General features: G+C 38.3%; 1 protein-coding gene across 8 annotated transcripts in view; it reads right to left on the bottom strand.

Annotated features, from left to right (window-relative positions):
• Positions 1-1,882: 1,882 nt before the first annotated feature.
• LOC108710286 (AP-3 complex subunit beta-2) overlaps positions 1,883-25,419 on the bottom strand; it is a 43,620-nt gene continuing 20,083 nt past the window's right edge. For 3 of the 8 annotated variants that reach the window (XM_041586708.1, XM_041586709.1, XM_041586704.1), the window contains exons 5-28: positions 24,370-24,530; positions 23,524-23,590; positions 21,605-21,787; positions 21,068-21,253; positions 19,989-20,086; positions 19,021-19,075; positions 18,633-18,704; positions 17,915-17,977; positions 17,599-17,731; positions 17,270-17,379; positions 16,978-17,154; positions 15,174-15,360; positions 14,652-14,782; positions 14,037-14,099; positions 12,106-12,217; positions 11,824-11,980; positions 11,336-11,534; positions 10,826-10,898; positions 10,042-10,148; positions 9,372-9,603; positions 8,938-9,022; positions 8,399-8,496; positions 6,995-7,133; positions 1,883-2,085 (exon numbers count right to left, since the gene is read on the bottom strand). In XM_041586708.1, coding sequence (XP_041442642.1) covers positions 1,935-2,085; positions 6,995-7,133; positions 8,399-8,496; positions 8,938-9,022; positions 9,372-9,603; positions 10,042-10,148; positions 10,826-10,898; positions 11,336-11,534; positions 11,824-11,980; positions 12,106-12,217; positions 14,037-14,099; positions 14,652-14,782; positions 15,174-15,360; positions 16,978-17,154; positions 17,270-17,379; positions 17,599-17,731; positions 17,915-17,977; positions 18,633-18,704; positions 19,021-19,075; positions 19,989-20,086; positions 21,068-21,253; positions 21,605-21,787; positions 23,524-23,590; positions 24,370-24,530 — 3,039 coding nt within the window. In that variant the 3' untranslated portion in view covers positions 1,883-1,934. The remainder of the gene's footprint in view (positions 2,086-6,994; positions 7,134-8,398; positions 8,497-8,937; positions 9,023-9,371; positions 9,604-10,041; positions 10,149-10,825; positions 10,899-11,335; positions 11,535-11,823; positions 11,981-12,105; positions 12,218-14,036; positions 14,100-14,651; positions 14,783-15,173; positions 15,361-16,977; positions 17,155-17,269; positions 17,380-17,598; positions 17,732-17,914; positions 17,978-18,632; positions 18,705-19,020; positions 19,076-19,988; positions 20,087-21,067; positions 21,254-21,604; positions 21,788-23,523; positions 23,591-24,369; positions 24,531-25,419) is intronic. The other 5 variants (XM_041586711.1, XM_041586707.1, XM_041586710.1 and 2 more) reach the window with 3 other exon arrangements.

Consider the following 25,419-nt stretch of genomic DNA (forward strand, 5'->3'; position numbering starts at 1 on the left):
TTTATGTGTCACTATTCAAACGTGATATCTTTCGGCTGAATCAACAATACAACACACAGGAGGCACCACACAATGTGGCTTATACAACTTTCCAGGACCCACCCGTTTTTTAACTGCTGAAAAAATGTTCCTAAAAATTACTTGGATGTACAATGCTGGAGGGCACATGTAGGTACCCAACATGCAATTGCTTTACCTGCTCTATAACCAGATGGCCAGCCTATTGCAACATTTGATTTTTTTTCTAATTCAAATATTCCAAACTGGAATTTTATCATTGGATTTTTTTTGTGTGCAAATCGTGGAACATCTTCAGAAATCAGAGGAACGCATGATGGAAGACCAGGGGACAGATCACAAAATCTGATAATGCTCGAAACAATGGACAGCTCCGCATAAGGCTCAGTTGAAGACAATACAGTATATCAGGTGGGGCACACACAGCAACAAAAACATCTTTTAATGTGTTTTTAGCCAGAATGCAATCTGTGAGTTCTGATAAATTCCATAGGGGCTGCTCTAAGATGCCAACAACAGTCACTATTTATTGGGCCTGTGGGGGGCTTCTGGTTCCTCTGGAATCCCAGGGCCAATTTTGAATCCCAGTCCAGATCCGTGAAGCAGTAAAGCAAAATCAGATATATGTCCACATTCAGCTTTATTAAATGATTCAACTAGTTTTAATAAATAAAGCTACAGTGATTACAGCACAAGACACTGGGCAGAGGAGAATATGCCAACCATTTAAGACATTGTAAGGGTTAAAAGCTTAAAGAGGTCATCCTGTAAGTTTGATCATATGCAAATACGTTAAACAGTAACAACATGAAGAACGGTACATTTCCCAAAAACCGCAAGTTTTACAAATAATGGGCCTTGGGTGATTCTTTTTTAGAAGAATATGCTATTTGTGTCTGTACTAACAAACAACGACATGTTATGCTTTTGACAAATTCTGTTACAGACAAGAGGCAAAGATTCAGATGGTGGTAATAGAGGAATTGCTGATATTCAGTCAACAGTTAATGGAAGGGTCCTGAGTGGGTTGAACATTTAGGGGGTTATTTACTAAACTCAATTTTTCCTGGTCAAGGTTTTTTGGGCAAAAACTAAAATTTTTAGAAGATAAAAACTAAAAAAATTTTTTATTAATTCCCGAAAAAGTCCGAATCCAAAAATCCACCATCTCAAACCTGCTGAGGTCATGTATAAGTCAATGGCAGGTGGCCCTATCCCAATTTGAAGATATTGTGGTCTGTGCTGGGTTTAGCTTGATAATCTGAAAAATTTGGCTGATTACAGAAAAAAAAATCAAGCAATTCTGGAGTAAAGTCTACAATTTGTACGATTCAAGTTTTCGCTCAATTTTAATATTTTTGTCCCCACTTTTTCGAGTCATTTTATTGATAAATAAGGTAAAATCGTGGATGGGAGTTTGGTCGAGCTTTGTTTAATAAAAAAAATTAGATAAATTCAAATTTTAGTAACCCCCTTAATGTATTCTAAGGATCAAGAACTGACAGTGTCTCAGCAGGCATATCCTTCTTACAGAAAACAGTTTTCAGAAGTAAAGGACCATAAATATAGAAACTACATAGTAGACAGATATTACTGTATTATGATTTGAACAGATCTGCCAAAAACGTTATCTTGTAATATGTAAACATCGGATTACTCTGCAGCTTAGTGGCAACTCACTCCTACCCAGCATGGCATTGCTTTAAAGGGCTTGGTTGCTTCTTACATATGATGTTTTGTCTTTCAGATCATGGATGGTTTCATGGATGGCTGTTCTCATTCAGACTCATTTTGGAGATTGGTAAAGTTTTTGTGAGAGAAAGACAAAAGGCCAAACAACAGATTTCCAGCATGACTGCCTGAATCGGAGTGAGCAATGTGACCACTATTTATTACTCAGTTACAGGTTCCTTACATCATTGCGTCAGAGTTTGTACAATGTCCTTTGCCAGCATAGTTCCTATCACCATCTTCTCACTATTGATGTTTAGTAGAGCAGCAGAACCATCTTTAAGTGTTAGGGTCACTAAAACCAGGGTGCCGCTGGTCACGGTCTTTGCTGCGAACCTGCAAATAGAGATTTATTCCTATTAGGAAAAAAACTTTTTCTAAGACATTCCATAAATTGAAACATATTACTCTGCATAGGTTCCTTTCAGCAGAACAGGTAAATGAATGGGATCTGCTATCCAGAAACCCGTTATCCAGAAAGATCTGAATTACAGAAAGGCCATCTCCCATAGACTCCATTATAATCAAATAATCCAAACTTTTTCTCTGTAATAATAAAACAGTACCTTGTACCTGATCCCAACTAAGATATTATTAATCCTTATTGGAAGAAAAACCTATTGGGTTTATTTCATGTTGATATGATTTTCTAGTAGACTTAAGGTATGAAGATCCAAATTATGGAACAATCTGTTATCCAGAAAACCCCAGGTCCTAAGTATTCTGGCCTGTACACATAAATACATATGTACATATATATATGTGTATATTTGCCCAAATCACTTATTGATGTGGGAATTTTTCAATTTAGGGTGAGAACTTTTCTTGAAAGCACTGAGAAAATAAAAGGTTAAAAATCTCAGACTAGCCTCACTTTTAAATGTCACATTTCTTGTTCTTAAATGATTATGTAGCACTTTTTCTCTGTCGCAATTTGTTTTCCAAACAGCCTTCTATATCACAATATTACTGCTATTAGTGCAATAATATGATATTTCAAAGAGGTGTAGGATTGTAGGTTATGTGTTAGTGTCACTGTATGTGCTTACAATACAGATGTAGGTCTTTGCTATTCATTTATTGTAATTCATTTTTATAAAAGGCGCAAGGGCACTATTACAGCCTAATAGGTCGGACCCATGGTGTTTCATCATAGAAAGCACAATATAAAATTAAAACTTTATTTCTGAAGCCAAATTGTCCAAAAAGTCAGCCTCCAGACTGTTGTGAACTATAACTCACACCACCTTTGATGGCATCAGTTAACTGCAGACACTGGTTGGTTGGAAAGCACAACAGAAAGAAAGTAAAAAAAAAAAAGATATCTCAGATGGAAGATATAATGTATATCACACACTACATATTGTGACAGTCAAATCTGTAGCTTTTTAACCTCCAAGTCCCAGCACCCTAAACCAACTATACCCTGGGATTTGAATTTTAAGAACTGCAGAAACATAGGTTTGTGATCCTTGTGTAATACTTTTGATAACCACTCAGGGGCACTCCATGCACACACTACCTTAAGCAGGTGGGTCTTTCAACTGTAAGAGCTGGGTCACTGTTTCAGAAAAATGCAACATAACATGAGGAGAAAACATTTATGTTCTGGTAAACAGACTGAATAATCAGTTTAAATTTTCACAAGATGAAATGAATAACAAGCATTATGAAATGTTAGGGTAATAAAACACACGTAGATTTACGATAAATCTCCCTGAAATGCTTTCCCACCAGCAACAAAGAAAATCTCCAATGAGAAAACATACACAGGGCTTTGTTTTCTGAAGTTGCCTTGCAAGGAAACTCACAGCGACTTCGGAAAACAATGCATCACATATGTGTTCCCATTGGAGATTTAGTTTATTGCTGGTGGGAAAACATTTTGGGGGGATTTGTTGCCCGTGGTAGCACAAATTCAAACACGGGCAACAAATCTCCCCATGTGTCAGTACCCTAAGGGCTCTTGCTCACGAGCGGTTGTAGCTGCCCTTCCCTGCGTTCTGTTTTTCTGCGTTCAGCCGCAGGGGAGCGCAGGAATAGACGCATTACATTTTTTCCAATGGGGCTGTACTCACAGAGGCGCGTGTAGGCGCCTACACGCGCCTGTGTGAGTACAGCCCATTGGAAAAAATGTAAGCCCTGCGGCTGAACGCAGGGGAGCGCAGCTACAACCGCTCGTGAGTAAGAGCCCTAAGGGACAAACTTTGCCCTGGTTTTCTTAGCCTCATCTCTGTTTTTATTACTATAAATGCAGCACACCAGTAAAAGGTAGCTGCTGATTGGTTGCTAATGTAGGGATTTTCAGTTTATTCAGTGTTTTCTGCAAAACGACCATCTGCCATTACCCTTAAAAACAAAACTCTCTGTATGAGAGATGAGTTCTAATTATTATAAACATCTTCCCCCACCACAGGAAGCCTGATGCAATAGACTACATTACTAAGTGCAATGGTGATTTAAAGCATTTTGACTGTAACTGAGCTGTATTCATTTCAATGGCAATCAATTGTACCTGCGAGTGTATTAATAAATCAGGGGTTTATTGCTGGGGCTAATTTACTAACAAAATTTTGCACCTGACCAGTAATTAGGGATGTAGCGAACGTCGGAAAAAAAGTTCGCGAACATATTCGCGAACTTGCGCAAAAACGCGAGCGGTTCGCGAACCCCATAGACTTCAATGGGAAGGCGAACTTTAACATCTAGAAAAGACATTTCTGGCCAGAAAAATGATTTTAAAGTTGTTTAAAGGGTGCAACGACCTGGACAGTGGCATGCCAGAGGGGGATCAAGGGCAAAAATGTATCTGAAAAATCTGCCTGTGTGTGCTTGGAAGAGATAGTGTAGGGGGAGAGCTGTTAGTGATTTCAGGGACAGATGATAGTAAGTTTGCTGGCTAGTAATCTGCTTGATACTGCTCTGTATTGGAGGGACAGAAGTCTGCAGGGATTTGAGGGACATTTTAGCTTAGGTAGCTTTGCTGGCTAGTAATCTACTGTTCTCTTTAAACAACTGCCATACGTTGACCTTGTAGGCATTGTTTGCCCAGTTTTTTTGGACGCAGCCACTGAAGCACAGTTGCCATAAAAAATATGCCATATAAATGCTGAAAATAGTCATTTTTCGCCATACGTTGACCTTGTAGACATTGTTTGCCCAGTTTTTTTGGTTGCAGCCACTGAAGCACAGTTGCCAGAAAAAATATGCCATATAAATGCTGAAAATAGTCATTTTTTGCCATACGTTGACCTTGTAGGCATTGTTTGCCCAGTTTTTTTGGTCGCAGCCACTGAAGCACAGTTGCCAGAAAAAATATGCCATATAAATGCTGAAAATAGTAATTTTTTGCCATATACGTTGAGTCAACGTATGGCAAAAAATGACTATTTTCAGCATTTATATGGCATATTTTTTCTGGCCTCTGTGCTTCAGTGGCTGCGGCCAAAAAAACTGGGCAAACAATGCCTACAAGGTCAACGTATACACTACTACAGCGGTGGATACGGATTACGTAAAATATATTATGGCTGCTTGAAAAAAGTCACTCCGGTGTTTTTTCTGGAGACGGTAATATTATGGATATTTAGACAGAATGTGAACAAGGTCACACAGCTAGATGGCGGGTTGAAGAAAACAGTGTGCAAATAATGCCTACAAGGTCAACGTATACACTACTACAGCGGTGGATACGGATTACGTAAAATATATTATGGCTGCTTGAAAAAAGTCACTCCGGTGTTTTTTCTGGAGACGGTAATATTATGGATATTTAGACAGAATGTGAACAAGGTCACACAGCTAGATGGCGGGTTGAAGAAAACAGTGTGCAAATAATGCCTACAAGGTCAACGTATACACTACTACAGCGGTGGATACGGATTACGTAAAATATATTATGGCTGCTTGAAAAAAGTCACTCCGGTGTTTTTTTCTGGAGACGGTAATATTATGGATATTTAGACAGAATGTGAACAAGGTCACACAGCTAGATGGCGGGTTGAAGAAAACAGTGTGCAAATAATGCCTACAGGGCAAATAATGCCTAAAAGGTCAACTTATACACTACTACAGCGGTAGTAAAATAAAAAAAAGTAAAATAAAAAAAAAATGAATATTAAAAAAAAAAATTAAAGTTGGTGCTGCTGAACTACTAGGAGCAGCAGATTAGCACACCAGTCCCACTCCCCAACACTGCTAGACTAATAGCACTGGGCTCTTATAGTAGTAGTAGTAGTAGTAGTAGTAAAACAACAAAAAAATAAATAAAAGCAGTCCTTACAAGGACTACTGTTATTGCAGCAGTCAGCAGATGAGATCAGAAGCAGGACAGCTGCCCACTGCAGCTACATACAGAGCACTGCAGTAGAAGGTAGATTACTAGCCAGCAAAGCTACCTAAGCTTAAATGTCCCTCAAACCCCTGCAGACTTCTGTCCCTCCAATAACAGAGCAGTATCAAAACGATTACTAGCCAGCAAACTTTCAACTGTCCCTGAAATCACTAACAGGCAGCAGCTCTCTCCCTACACTATCTCTTCAGCACACACAGGCAGAGTGAAAAAACGCTGCAGGGCTTCGGTTTTTATAGGGAAGGGGAGTGGTCCAGGGGAGAGCTTCCTGATTGGCTGCCATGTACCTGCTGGTCTGGGGTGAGAGGGCAAAAAAAAGCGCCAACAATGGCGAACCCAAAATGGCGAACGTCGCGCGACGTTCGCGAACTTCCGGCGAGCGCGAACACCCGATGTTCGCGCGAACAAGTTCGCCGGCGAACAGTTCGCGACATCTCTACCAGTAATCCATCGCAACTAATTAAGGATCTAGCATTTTTCAATCAGCTGCAGAAAGTAAATTTTTATTGAATGCCATGGGTTACCACGTGCAATTTTTTTTGAATGCCATGGGTTACCACGTGCAATTTTTTTTTAAACTGAAGCCCAAAGTGCCAAGATGTTTAAATTTTAGTAAATTTGCCTAAGGGTAGGACTACATGGACGTTTTTGGCGTGATCTGATGCGCTGCGACAAAACAGAAATAAGGTAGCGTCTGCATCCGACAGTCGTGCTGCGTCGGATCAACGATGCGACTTCATCCGACATTTCTATCTCTTACCTTAATTCAGTTGCATGCGAATTGTCGCAATGATTCAGATCGTGCCGAAGACGTCCATGTACTCCTACCCTTATAGATTAGCTTGTATAGGAGTCTGTGGTGTCAGTTCCCTTATTCAGTATTATCTTCCTTACCTGTATTCTTTGTCTGCACCACATGGCACGCGATTCATGTTTGCAGTAGACGTGACTCTCTGAACAATGGCATGATCATTATTACACTTCCCTGACAAAGACAGCTTCTCTGTGATCTCATTCATACCCGTGAGTTTGCCTGAGTTACAAGAAAGGAGAATTTTTCTTTCTTAAATTAATAATACAGATATTTTCAACATATTCAACAAAATGTTCAGGAGAATGTGATACTAGATACCTCACCCCTAAGCGACAGGGGTGAGGGTCTCTTGTAGTGAGGTTTCCTGTAGGCCAGATGCCCCAGTTCAACACTGTGTTCCTTGTATAAAACATTTGTTCCTAGGTGGAATGTCGCAAGACAAAATCATTTAGTGTTGTTGAGACAGCTATTTGACTAAATGACTATAAGAATACAGTACACATACACTATTGAAAGGAATAAGTGAGCTGGAGGAACAGTTTAATCCAAAAATGTGAAGTTTAAATAGAGGAATTAATAAGCAAAGGCCATAGCAACAGATAGTTGGAAGCCCAAGACTCCAGAAAGCAGGATACTTCATACCTGAAAATTCTTGATAGCAGACCCTGCAGTAGAATCCCCAACAAATGACTTGCGAGCAACATGTTGCTCACCAACCCCTTGGATGTTGCTCCCAGTGGCCTCAAAGCAGGTTCTTATTTTTAATTTCCTGGCTTGGAGGCAAGTTTTAATTGCATAAAAACTAGGTATGATGCCAAGTACTGCCTCCTGTAGGCTGCCAGTCTACATAGGGGCAACCAAATAGCCAATCACAGCCCTTATTTGGCACCCCCAGGAACTTTTTTCATGCTTGTGTTGCTCTCCAACTCTTTTTACATTTGAATGTGGCTCTCTGTAAAAAAAAGGTTGGGGAGCCCAGCTATAGGGGATATATCCTCCAAATATAAACACCATCTGATTTTACCTTTTGAGCAAAACCATCTAGTATGGGCCTTAAGTTGACCATAGCTGTCTCAATGTAGCAATAATCTCTTTCCCAAAGAGCCATTTTTACAGTGACCTTAGTTTCTACACACTAGCTTGATATAGCCTTACGTGGTGTAGATAACGCAAGAGAAAGTCTGCACTGCTCTGCTTAGCATTCTAGAAAACCCTCCTATTCATTTGTGGCTACTTTAATAAATAAATAAGGGATGGATCTCTCAGCTCTGATACAGAACCCATGGGATTTAATATTTCTTGTAAATTGAAATGTTTTCTGAAGTTTGAACTACTTAGTTACTTAGTTCTACTTCAATGTCTCTTGTACAGTGTTTTATTTATTTTGCCCCCTCTCACATATCATTTCGGCACTTGACATATAAGTGGTAGAGAATAAAACAGGCAAATGGGAAAATAAAGTTGAATCACTTTGTATTTCTTACCTTGTTCTCTCTTGAACTCATTTTCACTCATGAAGACAGGAGCCATCAATTCTCCAACAGGTGGCTGAATAGACACATAGAAGTGTCGGGTGTGTGTGCTGTAATGTTAACAGTTGGTTATAAACTAAATTTTCTGATTGAAAAAACCTTTCTTAAAACAACATCAGCTTTTTAAGAACCAACAACAAACCAACAGCACATGGAGCAAGATCTTAATAACAAAGTTGGTAAGCATAGAAATGCCTGGTGTTGCTCTGTTAACACATTCTATGGCAAAAAAGTACCAGGGTAAATGTTAAGAAGTATGGTCTGAGTAAATGCCTTTTCTGCCCTGACTGCTCCTGGGAAAATCTGATGCAATAGTAGGAAAGCACTTGGTAGAACGACACAATGTAACATCAGCAATACAGGAGGACAGTCAAGTTATGCAGTCCTAAGAGAGGTGGTAATGAATCTCTTGGCAGGGTTAAAGTGATATAGATGCCTTTCTAGCAAAGAGTATTTGATGGGGTTTGAACCTTACTGATGCTTTTACTTACCATATTTGGAAATTGGCAGCCTGAGTGGAATCACAGAAATCAATTCCCATTATAACTGTTGCACTTTCTCCAGGAGGCAAAGATTCTGGTAAAAATGAGAGAAACATTGTTTGCTGCAAATGCTGGGAAAGTGACATTAACACCTTGCACATAATAACCTATAATAGTGCTTCAACAATGGGACTATAAAGGCAGGTATGTGACGGTTGTTACCTACTGAGTTTGAGAGAACAACCAAGTTCACATTATTCCTATTTACAACCAACAGTCTTTAATCTTGTATTCATTTAAATGTATATTACTACAGCTCTTATGCTTGCAATTGTAACTTCTATCTGGTAGCTAAGGCTTAATTGCTTTAGCAGCCAAACAGGAGTTTTGAAGCCAGGATGGAAGATGAATAGCAGAGGGCCTTATCAACCTTACCATCTTACCTATCTCTTGGAACTCCTGCATTCTCATTCCAGAAAGAAGTTTAGGCTCATTGATTCGGATATTCTTCACTTCGTTTTCTGTTTTATTGGAGATTTGGATCTGCACAGACACCATGCGATTATCAAGAGTAAAAGGTTGGCGGCTAAAGATGTATTCCATGGACAGACCCTCCCCAGTCATGCGGTGTAGAAGCTCAAAAGTTCGGTCTGATGCAAAGGCTGGGCTTATTACCTGGCGAATAGAAAGCATTTGAAATACAGCAAAGATGAGGAAAGCAGTAAAATAATAAAATAAAAGAGCAAGAAATAAATATAGAATATATAATATATTATATATAATATAATAAAAAATGATTACATGCAAGATGGAGGAAATATGCATAAACATTCTAATATAAGTATATAGAGTATGCACTGCGGTTCATATGGAGGGGTTGGACTTAAATGACTTTGGTTTTGTTCAACCCAACATAACAAGGTAATTAGGAGTATGTGTAATGTGATATTAAAAGTTACTAATGAGTAAATATATTATTAACAATAATATAAAGAGGAGGGAAACAGAAAACAATAGTTCAAGGCCTGAATAATTCTGCTAAATACTCGGTGTACAAATCAGTAAAATAAGGCTCAGGCAATGGCACAAATGCAAATGGAAGTCTTTTCTTACCGTGGGAGTCAAAGAGTTGTCAGTCAGGGATAGGCCCTCAAGGTCGCTCACCAGGCTGGCAGATACAATACTTCTCGACGTCACCAAAGGGGCAGAAGGGGCTGAAACTTTGAAATAGCAGATTGCTATCTTAAAACAATGCACATTTTATTAAATTATTACATAGATAGACTATTGACTTCATGCACACTTGTGTTTTGCTGAAGGGTGAGTCCGAGTAGTTAGGCTTTGTTGGATTGGCAAGTTGGACAAACATCTCTGTAATGAATTCTTGTGGGTTATTCATAAATTCACCTCAATTTAAAGCCATGACTCTGAGGGGCAGATTTATTAAGGTTCGAGTTGTGTTTTCCATGAAAATTTGAGTTTTCAAGGTTTTTTTTAATTAAAACTCACATGTTCTCATTAAAAAAAACTTGAATTTGAATTTTTCAAGATGTATTATAAAATACACCATCTAAAACCTGTTGAGGTCACGTAGGAGTCAATGGCAAAGGTCCCTTGAACCATTTGAAGATGTTAATAGCCTGCATGATCGTCTTGCCCGAAAACTCTAATGATTTGAGCAATTTGCTAAAAACTGAATTAATTCGAATTTTTGGGTTTCGCAACTCAGAATCGCAGAATGAAAGTTTTTATATTTCCATTCAAGTTTTTTCTAACATAAGATACCATTTGAGTTGAGAGTTCATTCGAGTTCATTCAATGTATAAAAAAAACAAAATTTTGAGAATGCCATTCAGGATCAACCAACAATGATAAAGATCATGCAATAAGTACTCACAATCATCCAGATCAAGCAGTGACATTTCCTTGTGTTCTTTAGATGCTTTAGCCGTGGATTTTGTTGCAGGAGGCTACCCAGAAAGAGATGGGAGAGAAAACACAGTGATATTCTCATCACATTCAAAATTATTTTGCTTAACAATCTGTCCAGATAGATATCTTTTGTAAGAGAAAGGCACACTGGAAAATAGGTCAAGTTACACAAGTGTCAGATAAGACATTAATGCTGCTGCATTTGTTCAGTCAAAAATTAGACTGTTAGAATGACATTCACTATTATTGCGAGAAATCACCTGAGTTGGGTGACTTATAATTTTGTTTTGTAATAATTTTATATTAATTTGTTCTTGTCCTCCTTATCCTACAGTTACAAGAAGACAACTCTAGAGCTTTAACTTCTATCCTTGTTTTGGTTCTTTTATATGAGTACAAAAGGTGCATTTCATTATCATATATTTATTAATTCCCAAACATCCTCAAGCAAAACATACAATCTCATGTTACTTACAGTCTTCTTCTTTTTTGGTTCTGGTTGTCTTTTTATTTGTTCTTCCTCTTCATCTTCATCCTCTTCCTCAGAAGAAGATTCTGTTTCAGATTCACTACTCTCTGAGCTGCTGCCATCCTCGGATGCATATTTCTGGGATGTTTTGGCAGAACTTTTCGTACTCCTAACAAACTGCTTCTGTTCCTGGTCACTTTCATCACTGTAAGTTTAGGTACAAAACCCTTTTTAGTTGTTGCCAACTGTCTAGGCTAGAGTCAGGTCCCCCGGGTTCATCATCACTATCTTATTTTAAAAAATGTTGTACCTTTGAGCATAATGCTTTGTGGTGTGTTTTAGTGGAATATATGTATGTGTATATGCATGTATATGTGTATATATACACATCATATATCTGTCCATTGAAAGCATTTCAGTTAGTCTGGTAATTATTTGATTTCAGTAAAAGTCTGACTACATATTAAGTTTGGGATTGCCACTATTATTCTTACCTGTCTTCCTTCTGTGGAATACTTTTCTTTTGCTTTTTCTTCTCCTCTTTTTCAGATTCCTCTTCCTCTTCACTTTCCTCTTCTTCCTCACTTCCTGATCCAGATCCGCTGCCACTGCAGCTTCCACCACTTTCTGATTCACTTTCTGACTCTGGTTCTGATACAGAGACATAGTGGATAAAATCAAATATTAATTAGTCATTATGATCTACCTTTGCAGACTTTTACCACCATAATTGGTTCATTGGATCTGGGAAAAACTGAATATATGATCCCACTTACCACTGTCTGCAGACTCTGTTGGTCCTGACTCCCCCTCTGAATCAGAGTAAAATGGTTTTTCCTCCCTCTCCTTCCTCTTTTCTCTGCTTGGACACTTGGTCCATTCTGGCACCTGTAATGAGAAACAAAAATGCAAAATTCACTCTCACGCTCAGAATACTAGAATCTTATTGGTAGGAATGCCACTGTGGTATAATTCTTTACCAGATAAACAACCCCCATTAGCTGGAAAGTGCTTTCCAGTTTCATTATTTGGGATTTATCTGAGCTAGAATTAAACTACTTTAGAAGTACACACAAAGAGGTGAGAAATCTGAGTTTAGTACACTCTAAGGCTCATGATTGTCAGTAGTCCTAAGAATCTCAACTTTTATTGAACTCAGGGCCAAAGAAGAGGTGCCCCTAAGAATGCAGGAATACTATGGCACCCCAGTATTTTCAACAACAGCTGGAGGGCTGCAGATTTTGTTGACCCATTTCCACTCCAGTGAAATCTTTCTCACCACTTTGCTACTCCTTAAGCATTAATGCAGTAAACTTGTTAGAACAAGGGATCTTAGATGCAAATGAATCGTTTAAGAAAACATCACCAAAAATAAGTTAGGCCTAATAAAACTGTTGATCTTTGTATTTCTGTTCAAAATAGTTTCTAGTACAAAATGCCTAAATCAGGATGTGATCTGTGGATGCATCTCAATGTCAGTGTAATTACTTGGGGGGTGAAGACTTTGAAGTCTTGTGCTAAACATGCATATTTTGATATTTTAGGTCTATCCTATACAATTAATAGTTTGATATTTGTCCATGTCCTAGAAGAGGATTCTTATGCATTTGGTGCATCCCTGTCTCTATAACAATGACTTGGATTTGATGACATGCATAGCATTTATTTATAATTTTGGGGTTAAATAAGCCTATTTACACAACTGCACTAATAGACAAGAGCAATATGGTGACATTAGAGCAAGATGCCAATAGTAGGGGTAAGATGATGGCAATAGAGCAAGATGGTGAGAAAAGAACAAAGTGCCAAAAATAGCATATGCCACCACCAAATGCATCTCCATCATTTTTTTCTAATATTTTTGTCTGTCTGATTAATAACATTAATGGTGCAAAATTAGATAGATATAAAAATCCCTAATTTATTTTTGTGATATTTTCTTCTTAAAAATAATAAAGACAATGCTGTATAAGAGGTGCAGTATAAAGGGTGTAATGCTGATAAAAGCAGATGCAGGAGGGAGCATTGCTGCTGAAGGAGCGTCAATAAAGAGCAGCAAAGAAAGGAGCCCAAGGCAGCAATAAGAAGAACAGTAACTATATTAAGTCAGGCATGTCCAATTTTAGGTGAAAATTTGTAAGTCCAATTTTATCATAATATATTGATTCAAAGGGAATCTATGAAACTCTCTGGTTGGAGGGTCTGGGGAGTTAAAAAATTATTGGTTGGCTGACTGAGACCCCAGGACTTAAAGCTGGATAATTATTAAAACCAAAGGGAGCAGAAATGTAAGGACCTGAAGGAAAATAACTTGAGTTTGCTAGGATGGAGTAAGTGGACAAATATGCAGTTTTCTTTATATAAATGGTTTACAGTATATGTAGACGGTAGGAAAACAAAAAGTTGAAACTACAGTAACTGGGAACACTGCTTTTTGTGGGCTTCCTAAGTTGAGAGGAAACAGTAGCAGCAATGGACATGCTCATTGGAGAAAGTGATGAGAATCAATTACAGCAAATAATCAAACCATTTTAGCGAGCAGTTACACACAGGCAAAAACTCAAACCAAATACTTTGTTTCACTGCAGTTCCAAGGATTTGCTGCAGGCTAGTGACAAAGTGCATGCATTATAAGAAAGCAGTTGCAAACTGAGCAGACAAAAGTATATCACACTGGACAAACACTCCACACTCAGTCTGTAGACACCTCTTTCCACTCCCCCAGGAGTCCGATGTGACCATCCCTGGGTGCACTGTCCTCCTCCTCCTCCTGGGTAGAAGGGGAGACAGTTGGTTGCCTGACCTGACAATTTCACCAAACCTATCACATGCACTAGTCAGGTATTACCCTAGTCCAGCCACAAAATACAAGCTTCCAATATGAACTACAGAGGTTAAGATGAACTGGGCCATTTCAGGATTCTATAGGGCCATCTATGCCAGCATCCCTGTAACAACTCTACAGCTACATACATCACAGTTGCATTCTGTAATGCTATAGTAATACTGAAGTGAATTTGAATATTAATTTACTGTGTGGCTGTATTTCTTATACTATTTAGTTCACAAAAGGGACCACAGAGTTGTGATAGCCAAGCTCAGTAAGAGGGACATTGTGAGACAAATTCTTTAGAACAGTTGGGAGCTCTAAGCAAAGGATAGCAATAAGATAAACCTGGAGCAGTAACCCAAAAGAGACAGAGGTGCAGGGAACGCCAAGAGTAGCACATTAGGCTGACAAGGGAGGAGGCACAGCTGGGGTTAAGCTTGGCACAGTAGTGGTATATCCCACACCCCCATATACTCAGGTTACAGCACGCACAGCATCCTTCACCTCCACGTTGCGCACTGATGGGTCTGGGGCCTCTTCTGGCCAATCTGGCAGTTCTTGATAACCAACAGATTTTGCATTGAGTAGATGAGACAGAGATCCCAGCTGAAAATGATCACGGTCTGTATGGGAGAAAAAGATGGTGATACATATTTTGCCCATGAAAAGCATTGCAGTATCAATGTTACCTCTATCTGTACCAGATGTTTTAGGTGCCTAAGTGCCCTGGTCTTATTAGGAACCTAAACGTGTAACTGTGTTTAGTGATCTACTTGATAAATACAGAATGTGTACTCACAGATAAATGGTGAAATGTGCATTGTGTGGCCCTGGTGCACAAGACCCATGGTGGGCCTGTACCTGTTTATTGCTTTCATGTGTCACTTTATATGTTGACCACTAAATGCCTCCTGCTGCTTGTTTGCCATAGGTCAAAAAAATTGGTGCACACTTAAGCCCATTTAGATTACCAAATGTAAACAACCATGAAATCCCTCATATAAGCAGCATTACCTTTAAATGAGGACTCCAGTATTGGGGCAGGCTTCTGTGCCAGAAAGAGTTTCTTGGCATGCTTGCTCAAAGCTCCACCCTTCTCTGTGGGGATGATCAGCTGGCGAATAAATCTTGTGCGGTCTCGGATGTCATAGTTTTGGTCATACTTGGCCAGATTCAGAACATATTGAGTAAGGAGCTTTGTCTAACAATAAAAAGAGAGATCAGAGGTAACATAGGGTGGGAAAATATATAGGAGGATGCATGCATATATTCTGAGCCCTGAGCAGGCGCATTATAAGAGTTTTTTCAAATTAATTCCCAGAAAAATTGTTAGAAAGACAGAAGAAGATGGAAAGAGAAGAAATAGAATTTAGCTGGGGGGGGAAAAATGTCATCTAGTTTACATGGCATTGTAACCAGTCCAAGTCTTGCCCCCCTATCCACGTACACTGAATTGCCACAAATTCACCAGGACAACCTAGGGCGAAAAAAAGACCCTGGTCTTTGCTTAGGTAGAGAATCATATATTATTTTCTTTGATATATTTCCATAAATGTTGGAGGTGTATTCAATATCCATTCCCCATTCATTAAAGTTACTTGCACCAAAGAGTTCTCCTTGCACCTCTGTAAAGTTGCACTGGATGCTGATCAGTCCATTCTGTCTCTCTGTTCCAAATTGAGCCAATTGACACAGGGTGCTGAGGGAACCCTGGAGCTACTGCCACCTGTAGAGTAGATCCTTGGTTCCCATAGCACCACAGTCTAGTTTTGCCACAAAAATAGGAGGCACGCATCATTTGCACACTGAAAACTATGCAAAGTCCCCAGACTAGAGAAACAATACTGGAATTCTGGGGAAAAACCCTGCGTTGTGGGAAAAAACATAGCGATTGCGCTGTTATTTCCTAAAGTTCTGACTTTTACCATTGCCCACCTACTTTTTGCAGTACTGCATGAAAGTGAGGGTAACTTTTTATTTTCCAATACATGGGCCCATTTAGACCACACTGTTTATATTTAGTGAGCCAACTACAGTAGTACCTAAAATACAACATGCTGGATGTCATCCACCAGTGCACATAAACTAATTGACTAGCAAGGAGGTATTAATCAAAATTAGATAGTGCCAGTACAACTGTATCAAATTTGGAGATCCAAAGATATTTCCATGAAATCTAAACTGAGAATATTCCAGAGTAACGTGAAGACTGTCCTCCTGTATGGATGTGAGACATGGAAGGTGACAGTGGAGATAACAAAAAGCCTCCAAACTTTTATAAACCGCTGCCTCCGAAGAATATTAAACATCTGGTGGCCGAATATAATTTCAAATAAAGAGCTGTGGGAGAGAACCCAAGAACAACAAGTGGACTTACAGATCAAACGTAGAAAGTGGAGATGGATTGGCCATACCCTTCACAAGGATAAATCAATTGAGAAGGAGGCCTTAAAGTGGAATCCTCAAGGCAGCAGGAAAAGAGGAAGACCAAAGACAACTTGGAGACAAAGTGTGGAAGAGGAAATAAAGAAAGCAGGGACATCATGGACTGAGATAGAAAAAATCGCCCAGGACAGAAACCGGTGGCAAACATTTGTTGAGGCCCTTTGCTCCAGTGGGAGACACAGGATTAAGTAAGTAAGTAAGTAAGATAGTGCCAGTTTTCCATCGGTAGCTTGCATTTTTTTGAGGCTCTCCCCTGACCAAATAACAATGCAAAATGAAGGAACATGCACAGGGAAGAGAAAAAAACAACTGCAATATTATATATCAAGTCAGCATATGCTCAGCTATGTCATTGTTTACAGTTAATACAGACCTGCTTGGGGTTGGTAAGATACAGCTTTGCAGCCAAGTTGATGGTCTGAAGTTTAACAATGTCCTCCTCATTAGTGAATGACTTGGCCATCTTCCTTAGGACATCAGGGGCAATTTTGGGCACATGTTCGCAGTACTCTCCAATAAGCCACAGAATACTTGCTCGTGCCATTGGGACCTAGTGAGATAAGATCAAGGGTCAGTCTATGCAAAGTCTTTAGGAATACTCTAAATAATATACAGTATTTTGCTGTGATAAATGGTATTATTTGCCTACATCCACCTTTCTGTACCTGGATATTGTCAGTTAACTTGGCCATATGCTTGATTATCTCACTGTGTTGCGCTGGTTGCATCTGCAGTAACTTCTTGATAACCACTACTGACTCTGCCACCACCAACTCTGAAGTGAAGGGAATCATCAAACAGTTTTACAGAACTGATATACGAAATGCAGATATATGATCTTGTATAATATGAGTTAGTTAAGAAACTAACAATGTTTTTAAATAATTAGAAAAAAAGAATATGAATTAATAAATATAATATCTTCCTGCTCATACTTTCTTACTTCTAGCTTGAATATGATAGGAGCTGTACATGAACTTTATGGCACACTTACCATCCCTATTTGACAGCAGCTGTACAAGACCATTTAAACAGGTGTCGCGGACTTTACCAATGTTGGTGGCACATCGACCAATTGCCTGGATGGTAGCAGCAACAAAGTCTTTATCCATGCTCCGAATGTAGGTCTGGTACAAAAGAGAAATTACAATTCTTTAGGTAAGCCCTTTCACAGCACTTAGGCACCTTTATATGAACCTTTTTAAAGATGTTACATTTTCATATCAGATTAGGCTCTTTATCCCTATAGGTATACAAGGCTTTTTTTTAAATATGCCGCTGCCTGAACTTTATTAGCTATAAAAAGTTACCTGAAATTCTCGGAGTATCGTAGAAATGTTGGTTTCATTAGCCAGGTTAGTCAAGACCTCTAGCTGTTTAGAGAGAAAAAATCACATGGTCGCGATTTACCAAGGAGGATAATTATTGACACCTCTTCATGTAACATTACATAATTCTTGTTCAACCTCTAAAATAATATATATATATATATATATATATATATATATATAATATTATAATAATAATTTCCTTTGCATTTAGATTAATCTACAATGTAATCCAAATTGCATATGGTGCATTTTGGGTGAACAAGCTTGGCAATACATACAGTCTATTTACTCAGGCATTCATATTTAAAAACATAGATCACAATCCAGTACAGAACAATGCAGAAAGTTTTCAAACACATGTATGTTTGGAGGATAGGCTACTTCGACCTTCGACTACGACTTCGATTCGAACGATTCAAACTAAAAATCGTTCAACTATTTGACTATTCGATAGTCGAATTACTGTCTCTTCAGTCGTTCGATTTGAAGGATTTAATCATTCGATCGAACGATTTTTACTTCGATCAATTGATCGAAGTATTTGCAGTAAATCCTTCGACTTCGATATTCGAAGGATTTTACTTCGATGGTCGAATATCGAGGGTTAATTAACCCTCGATATTCAACCCTTAGTAAATGTGCCCCTTTATGTCAATGTAATGCTGCCATCAAATGTAAACAACCACTACTTAATTACCTTAAGAATCTTAATCTGAGTTGGATCAGTGGATCGAATGTAGAAACTTTTAAGGTACGGTTCAAACATCCCCTATAAAGAAAAATGTATGCATAACATTTAGTAAAATGGTAAAGAATAAAAAGTTTCCAGTCTCAAGAAAACCAGTAGCAAAGCACTGCAATTTGTTTGTATGTTTTCTATGCATGAATATTCTTTATGTGTCTGGAGCATCATAATATAAAAAAAATACTTTCAATTATATTAGTGAGAAAGTATTTTGCACTGCTGTGCATTCAGTATAGTAGCCTAATAACAGTAAGATATGCTCAGTCAACAAAATGCTCATAGGTCCATATGTTATTAATACTAATAGACAAAGGCCTCAGACTGAAGGCTTTGTGCTTACCCTTCTCTTGATGGACATGGTTGCCACATTATGGAGTACCACATATTGTACTTCACTGGTGGAAGAAGACAAGAAATTAACAGTTATTTACAGATAGGCTTACTAAAATAAATGTTAGAGCGTTCCTGTTTTGAAAAAAATCTAATTTCCCTATCACTGTTACCATTTTCCCCATCTAAATGCAAGTCTGAATATTCAAGGTATATAAAACTAAATGAGGAGAAAACATTCTCCAACACTGCACCTCCAACAGTTTGACCAGCAAGTGGTGCTGAATACCTACGTACAAGGCAATAAGAGGCCAAAATGAGCTGGCAAATAGACATATCAGAACTGGATGATGAATGTAGAGAGATATACTTGGACATGATCCTGAATTAACATTTTCAATATGAAAATTTTTATGAAAAATACATTCCAAAACAGTCTATACTGCACCCTACCGACTGGGAAACCTGTACCCAAATACATCTTTTTATGTGGAGTCTATACTGTATAGCACTTAAAGGGTTAACCCATGTGTAAAACACTTAACTTGAGGAACTGATGTATTTTTCTATGTACTCAGCTTCTATTTAACTATTTCAATTATTATAGTAAAAAGGAGAATGCAAGCTTGTCTGCTGAAGGCCCTCTTCACCTCTTGTGTTCTTGGCTGCTTTGTATGTAAATCTGTATTTTTAATATCTACACTTATTTATTGTACAGTGCAGTGGAACAATTATGTGCTAATAATTATTGGATGTTCTAAATGAGATATGGCAGGTGGTTGTGAAGAAAAGGCAGACACATCAAAGTATCTAATGAGGTCACTTTCCACATTTAGTAAAGAGCATTCACCACAACATATGTAATGGCAGATCTGGGAGTACTGTTCACGTTTTGTTTGGTAACTTGAAAAAATATACATCAAAAGAAGCTCATTTCCATTGAGAGACGAATGACATATATAGAGGAGATCCTCTAACCTGTGACTTCGCAGTAACCGAACCAGTGCCTTTGCTATCACCCCAACTTCTGCTTTTGGTGCCAGGTGGAAATAAAGTTGTGCCACAGCCATAACCACCTTATAAAAGAAAGGAGACATAAGTGTTGTACCTTCAACATTCCTGCAACAGATAAAAATGAAAGCCAAGAGCATATAGTCTGAGAATATCATTGTGCATGTAATACTAAAACTGCCCCCTTAAAGTTAGTTCTGCAGAATTGACCTTAAAGGGGTTGTTCATCTTTGAATTAACTTTTGGCATGATGTAGAAAGTGATATTTTAAAACAAAATTGGTTTTCATTTATTATTTGTGTTTTTATTAATTTACAGTAGCTTTTTATTAAGCAGTTTTCCAGTTTGCAATTTCAGCAATCCAGTTGCATTGCTAGGGTCCAAATTGGAATATGAATAGGAGAGGGCATGAATAGAAAACGGAGTAATAAAAAGCAGCAATAACAATACATTTGTAGCTTTACAGAGCCTTTATCTTTTAGATGGGGCAGTGACCCCCATTTCAAAGCTGGAAACAGTCAGAAGAAGAAGGCAAATAATTCAAAAACTATAAAAAGAAAAAATGAAGGCCAATTGAAAAGTTGCTTAGAATTGACCATTCTATAACATATTTAAAGTTAGCTTAAAGGTTAACCACCCTTTTTTTTTTTTTTTTAAATTTGAAATTTTTATTTATTTTCTTCAATACAGTTTAGACTGCAGAACGTAATGCAACAAAAAGACATCGGCTGAAGTAACGACAAGGAAGGTATCTACACAGCAGATCAATAAACGTAGTTTCCACATATGAACCATTAACTTGAAAAAGCTAAAGTGACTGTATCATCAATTAAAAAAAGGGGAGATAGGGGGAAGAGAAAGTAAAGACAAGGAATAAGAGGATAAGAAAATAGAGAAATGGGAGAAAAGTGTCAGAAATAGCAGTGCGTTCAACCATAGATGTACATCGAAGTGAAGGCAACGTGTCCTAGTTAACCACCCTTTTAAGACATTTCTCAGGAGTATGGAAGCTCAGTTCATCTATGGTGTTAAATGCATTTTCTTACAGCAGCATTGCGACTCTGTAGGAGAGGTTTGGTATTACGGAGCAAAAGCCGATGGTCTGGGTCCATAACGTAAGGCTTGCGTTTAGCCATGGATGATGGTTCTGCCTTTTCTTTCCCCCCTTCATCATCATCATCATCATCTGAGCCATAAAAAGCTTTCTCTGGGTTCTCCTCAAGAAGTGACTCCTGGAAGAATGTGAGGAAAAAGGGTAAGACGATAGAAGCATAGTTTGTGGAGAGAACAGAATGTTAGATAATGTGGGAGAATTAAGAGATTATTATGGATTGAAATAGAAAAAGCTGGGTCCCCTATCAATTTAGGAAAGCTGGGTGGAAAAATTACATAAAACAGGAGCTCTCAATCTGCCCACATCCACCTGTTGCTGAACTGTAAATTCCAGCAACCTTCAGCTTTACTCAATATGAAATGTTTTTGCGAGGTGAGGCATGGAGGCAGAATGAGTAAGTTCATTGGACAGACAGAAAGTCAGGACAGGCTCATTAGGAAAAGACATGACAATGTATCATGGAACTCACATTTTGGTTGGGATTTAGAAACTGTGTACGCGCATAACGTGTCAGCATATTGATAATCACCACCTGACCCCACTCTTCCACATCTATCAGCAGGTTACACAGCTTGCGGTAATTCTTATGGATCAAATCTATGCGCTCGGGGCAGACCTCTTCAAACGCCATCACCACACTGCCTGCAACCAGCTTGGAGAGAGAGAGAGAGAGAATTCATCAGGCAATGGGGCAAACAAGATCTGCAGCAAAGGAATATAAGTGTTTCTACACTATATGACATATAATAATAATAATAATAATAATAATAATATATATATATATATATATATATATATATATATATATATATATATATCTTGTTGTGGTGGACAGCACTCCGATCCAAATCCTATACCCGGGTGCTCGGTAAGATCAGTATATAAATAAAGAAAGACCAGCAACACCAGGATTTTTGTAAGTGGAAAAAGTGTTATTGCATATGTAACCACACTTTTTCCACTAACAAAAATCCTGGTGTTGCTGGTCTTTCTTTATTTTATATATATATATATATATATGTATTTATATACCTTTATTCATATGGTGTCATGTAGAGCTGTACATTACAATGATAGAAGATAGGGTAAAGAACTTCAACCATTTTGTTACCTGTTTAGAGGCAAAATATATTCCCCTTTTGATGTAAGCTCATTCCCTTGATCTTAGGTAGAAAGGTGCATAAATTCTATGTGAACTTCCAGAAATATAGATGGTTTATTTATTTATTTATTTTTACACAGACTTACTTGATTCTACAGACTGATAAGAAAGCATGATAGTATATGTCTGTGTTCTTTGGGACAAGTTTCCTAACCCCCTTAGTCTCATATTGTCATGCAGCGTCTCTCCCTCACCTTGTTCCATCGTAAAGTGACGGTTTCTGGGTTTACGTTACATTACAATGTGAGCCTAAAGGTGGCCATAGACGCAAAGATCCGCTCGTTTGGCGACATTGCTAAACGAGCGGATCTGTCCCCGATATGCCATTAACGAGCATGACTATATCGGGGGTTCTCTGAACGTTCGTCCGTATAGCCGAACGATCCAATTACGATGTGCAATGGGCTCCAGCAGGATTGAGTCGAACCTGTCTGATCAACCAAACGACCGATCTCCACCGGACGAAAGATGTCGGCACTCTCCACACACGATCCGAAAATCGTACGAATCCTCGATTTGTACGATAGGATCTGTGCGTCTATGCCCAGCTTTAGAAAGGTGGGGAACTGGTCTGTCCAATCATACAAACAATTGTGGTTTCCTATCCATTTGTGGAATCAGGCATGTCTGTGTAAAAAAAATTTCTGAAAGTTCAGATAAAGTTAATGCGCCATTTCATAATAGTAAAAAGGGAGGTATGTTTTTCCATTTAAAGGTCTGTAACAATGAAAAGAGAAAACATACTTTTCTATGATTTGAGATTACTTCTATAATAGCAATCCATTGTCTGCTATGCGGATATGATTTATGTAAATGGTATTTAAATGTCCAAAGAAAAAACACACATTTTGTATAAGGGCAGAGTTATGTTATAACTGCATATATAAACCCTTGTTAGTAGTTGATTATTGAGCAGTATGTGGGAAATAGACACCACTTACTAAGGAAATATGCAGCAGCCAATCATTCAGAGACAATGACAATGTACAGACAAGCATGCATCCTTTAACCCATCAGGTGCTGCAGAACTGCACCTCTAACTTAAAGACTGTACTACAGTTCAACAGCACCTGGAGCAACACAGTTTGCCTATATTTACTATTTACTTTAGACAGTGATTTTTTTTTTCTTTACTATAATAGTATTCTTATAAATAAAAACAGTAATCAATCCATAAATGTTATGGCCATCAAATGGTTCTGGTAGATTTCAGTGACACAACTTACTGTTGTTTTATCAGACAGAAGTTTCTCTATGACCTCAATGAGCTGATCTTTCTGGTCAGAATCCAGGCTGGTGGGAGGAAAGAGACAGAGAAAAGGATAAGGAGAAAGCCTAAAACAGAATCTATAAAAGGCAATGGCTAAACAGACATAGAAACTGGGGGCAGACAGTGTGATATAAAGGTTACAGGTATTTTGTGCAAGATATATTTTATCTGTACAGTATACTTATATGGTACAATATGGCAAAGTTGCCCATAGAAACCAATCAGCAATTCGATTTTGAACAGTTACTTACAACTTATAAAAGAAAAGCAAATCTGATTTGTTGCTACGGGCAACATCACTGTTGATGTTTGTCTCCGATGTTAATAAATACACCCCTATGTGTGCAGTGATTAATTAATGTGTTATTCATCTAGAGTGAGGGCAGTGTAGGCTTAGGTATAGTACGTGCCATACAGGCTACTTTTCTTTCCACAGAAACCTTTATGCTTGATAAAGTAAAAGTATGAATGTTAAGTCTGCAACCATCCAGCTGATGAATATGTGTATTGACTGCTGGGAACTGTTCAATCTGCAAATTCAGCAATAATCTGGATTAAATCAGATTTATATACTAATTCTTTCAATCTAGCTATGGTCCAGGTGTACAGCATAAACTCTCAGTGTATACCTGAAACATGCAATTTGCACCAGTTGAGCTATGTAGTGTCAGGTATGGACAGTCGCTGTAAGATGATCAGAGTGTTTGACAACATGCAGGTGACGTGTATAACATGTGTAGCTTGGATGCAGCATGTGCACAATGTATGTGTTACCTAGGAATGGTATATAGCATGGAGTTACCTATACAACTTGGGTATAGCATGTGCAGCCGTCTTTCTTACGTAGGGGGACATATCTGAAGCTGCCTCCTTTATCGCTAGCATCATAATTGGCACGATAATTGGCACACGGATGCTAGAGAGAACACGTAGGGCACTGGCACGAATCAGTTGATTTGGGTCCTGGAATGGGAAGAAAAACAAGCGTATTGGGTTTCTAGTTATAAATCTGCAACACTCTAAAAAATAGTGTTGCCAAAGGGATTTATTTATACCAGTACAAGTGAATGCTTAGTGGCAAACCATTTTCTGTTAACTCCTGGTTTCCCATTGAAACCACTGCCTTGCTGCTTTAGTAAATTGGACCATAGCAACCAGATTGCTGCTGCAAATCCAAACTTGAGACCTTCTTAATATTATAATAAAAAGCAAACAAACAGCCACATAAATAAATAATAGGAATACACCAAATCCACTATTTTAGAATTCAGCTGAATCCCAAATCCTTTGGCGGAATACCAAACCGAATCCAACCCCTAAATTGCATATGTAAACCTGGGAACTGCAAGCTCCATGTGCTGTTAAAATAATCTTTGACTTCCTTGTTTGTTTGATGAAAAGTCAAATGATTTTTTTGAATTCAGATTCGGTTTGGCCAGGCACGTGGATTCAGCTGAATTCGGATCCTGCTGAAAAAGGCATCTTGGCTGAATCTCGAATGCATCCCTAATATATTATAAAAAAACTATTGCAGTTGCCTTAGAATATCACTGTCTACAAGTGGACCTGTCACCTACACATAAAAAACTGCATAATGAAAGTCCTTTCCAAATTAAATATGGAACCCCAAAAAATTTTTTCATTAAAACATCCATACCTGTTATAAAGGTGTTTAAATATCTAAACTGTCAATCAAATATTACCTGCCCCGCCTCTATGCCCGTGGCATAGAGGCGGGCAGTCAATTACTTTCACTTTCCATTCAGCACTTCCTACATGTCACTGCTCTCCTCATATTCCCCCTTCCCTCCTCAGGCTCTATAATTGTGTACGGCACCGCACATGGACATTA

This window comes from Xenopus laevis, chromosome 3L, assembly GCF_017654675.1.
Source record: "Xenopus laevis strain J_2021 chromosome 3L, Xenopus_laevis_v10.1, whole genome shotgun sequence".
Classification (NCBI taxonomy): Eukaryota; Metazoa; Chordata; class Amphibia; order Anura; family Pipidae; genus Xenopus; species Xenopus laevis.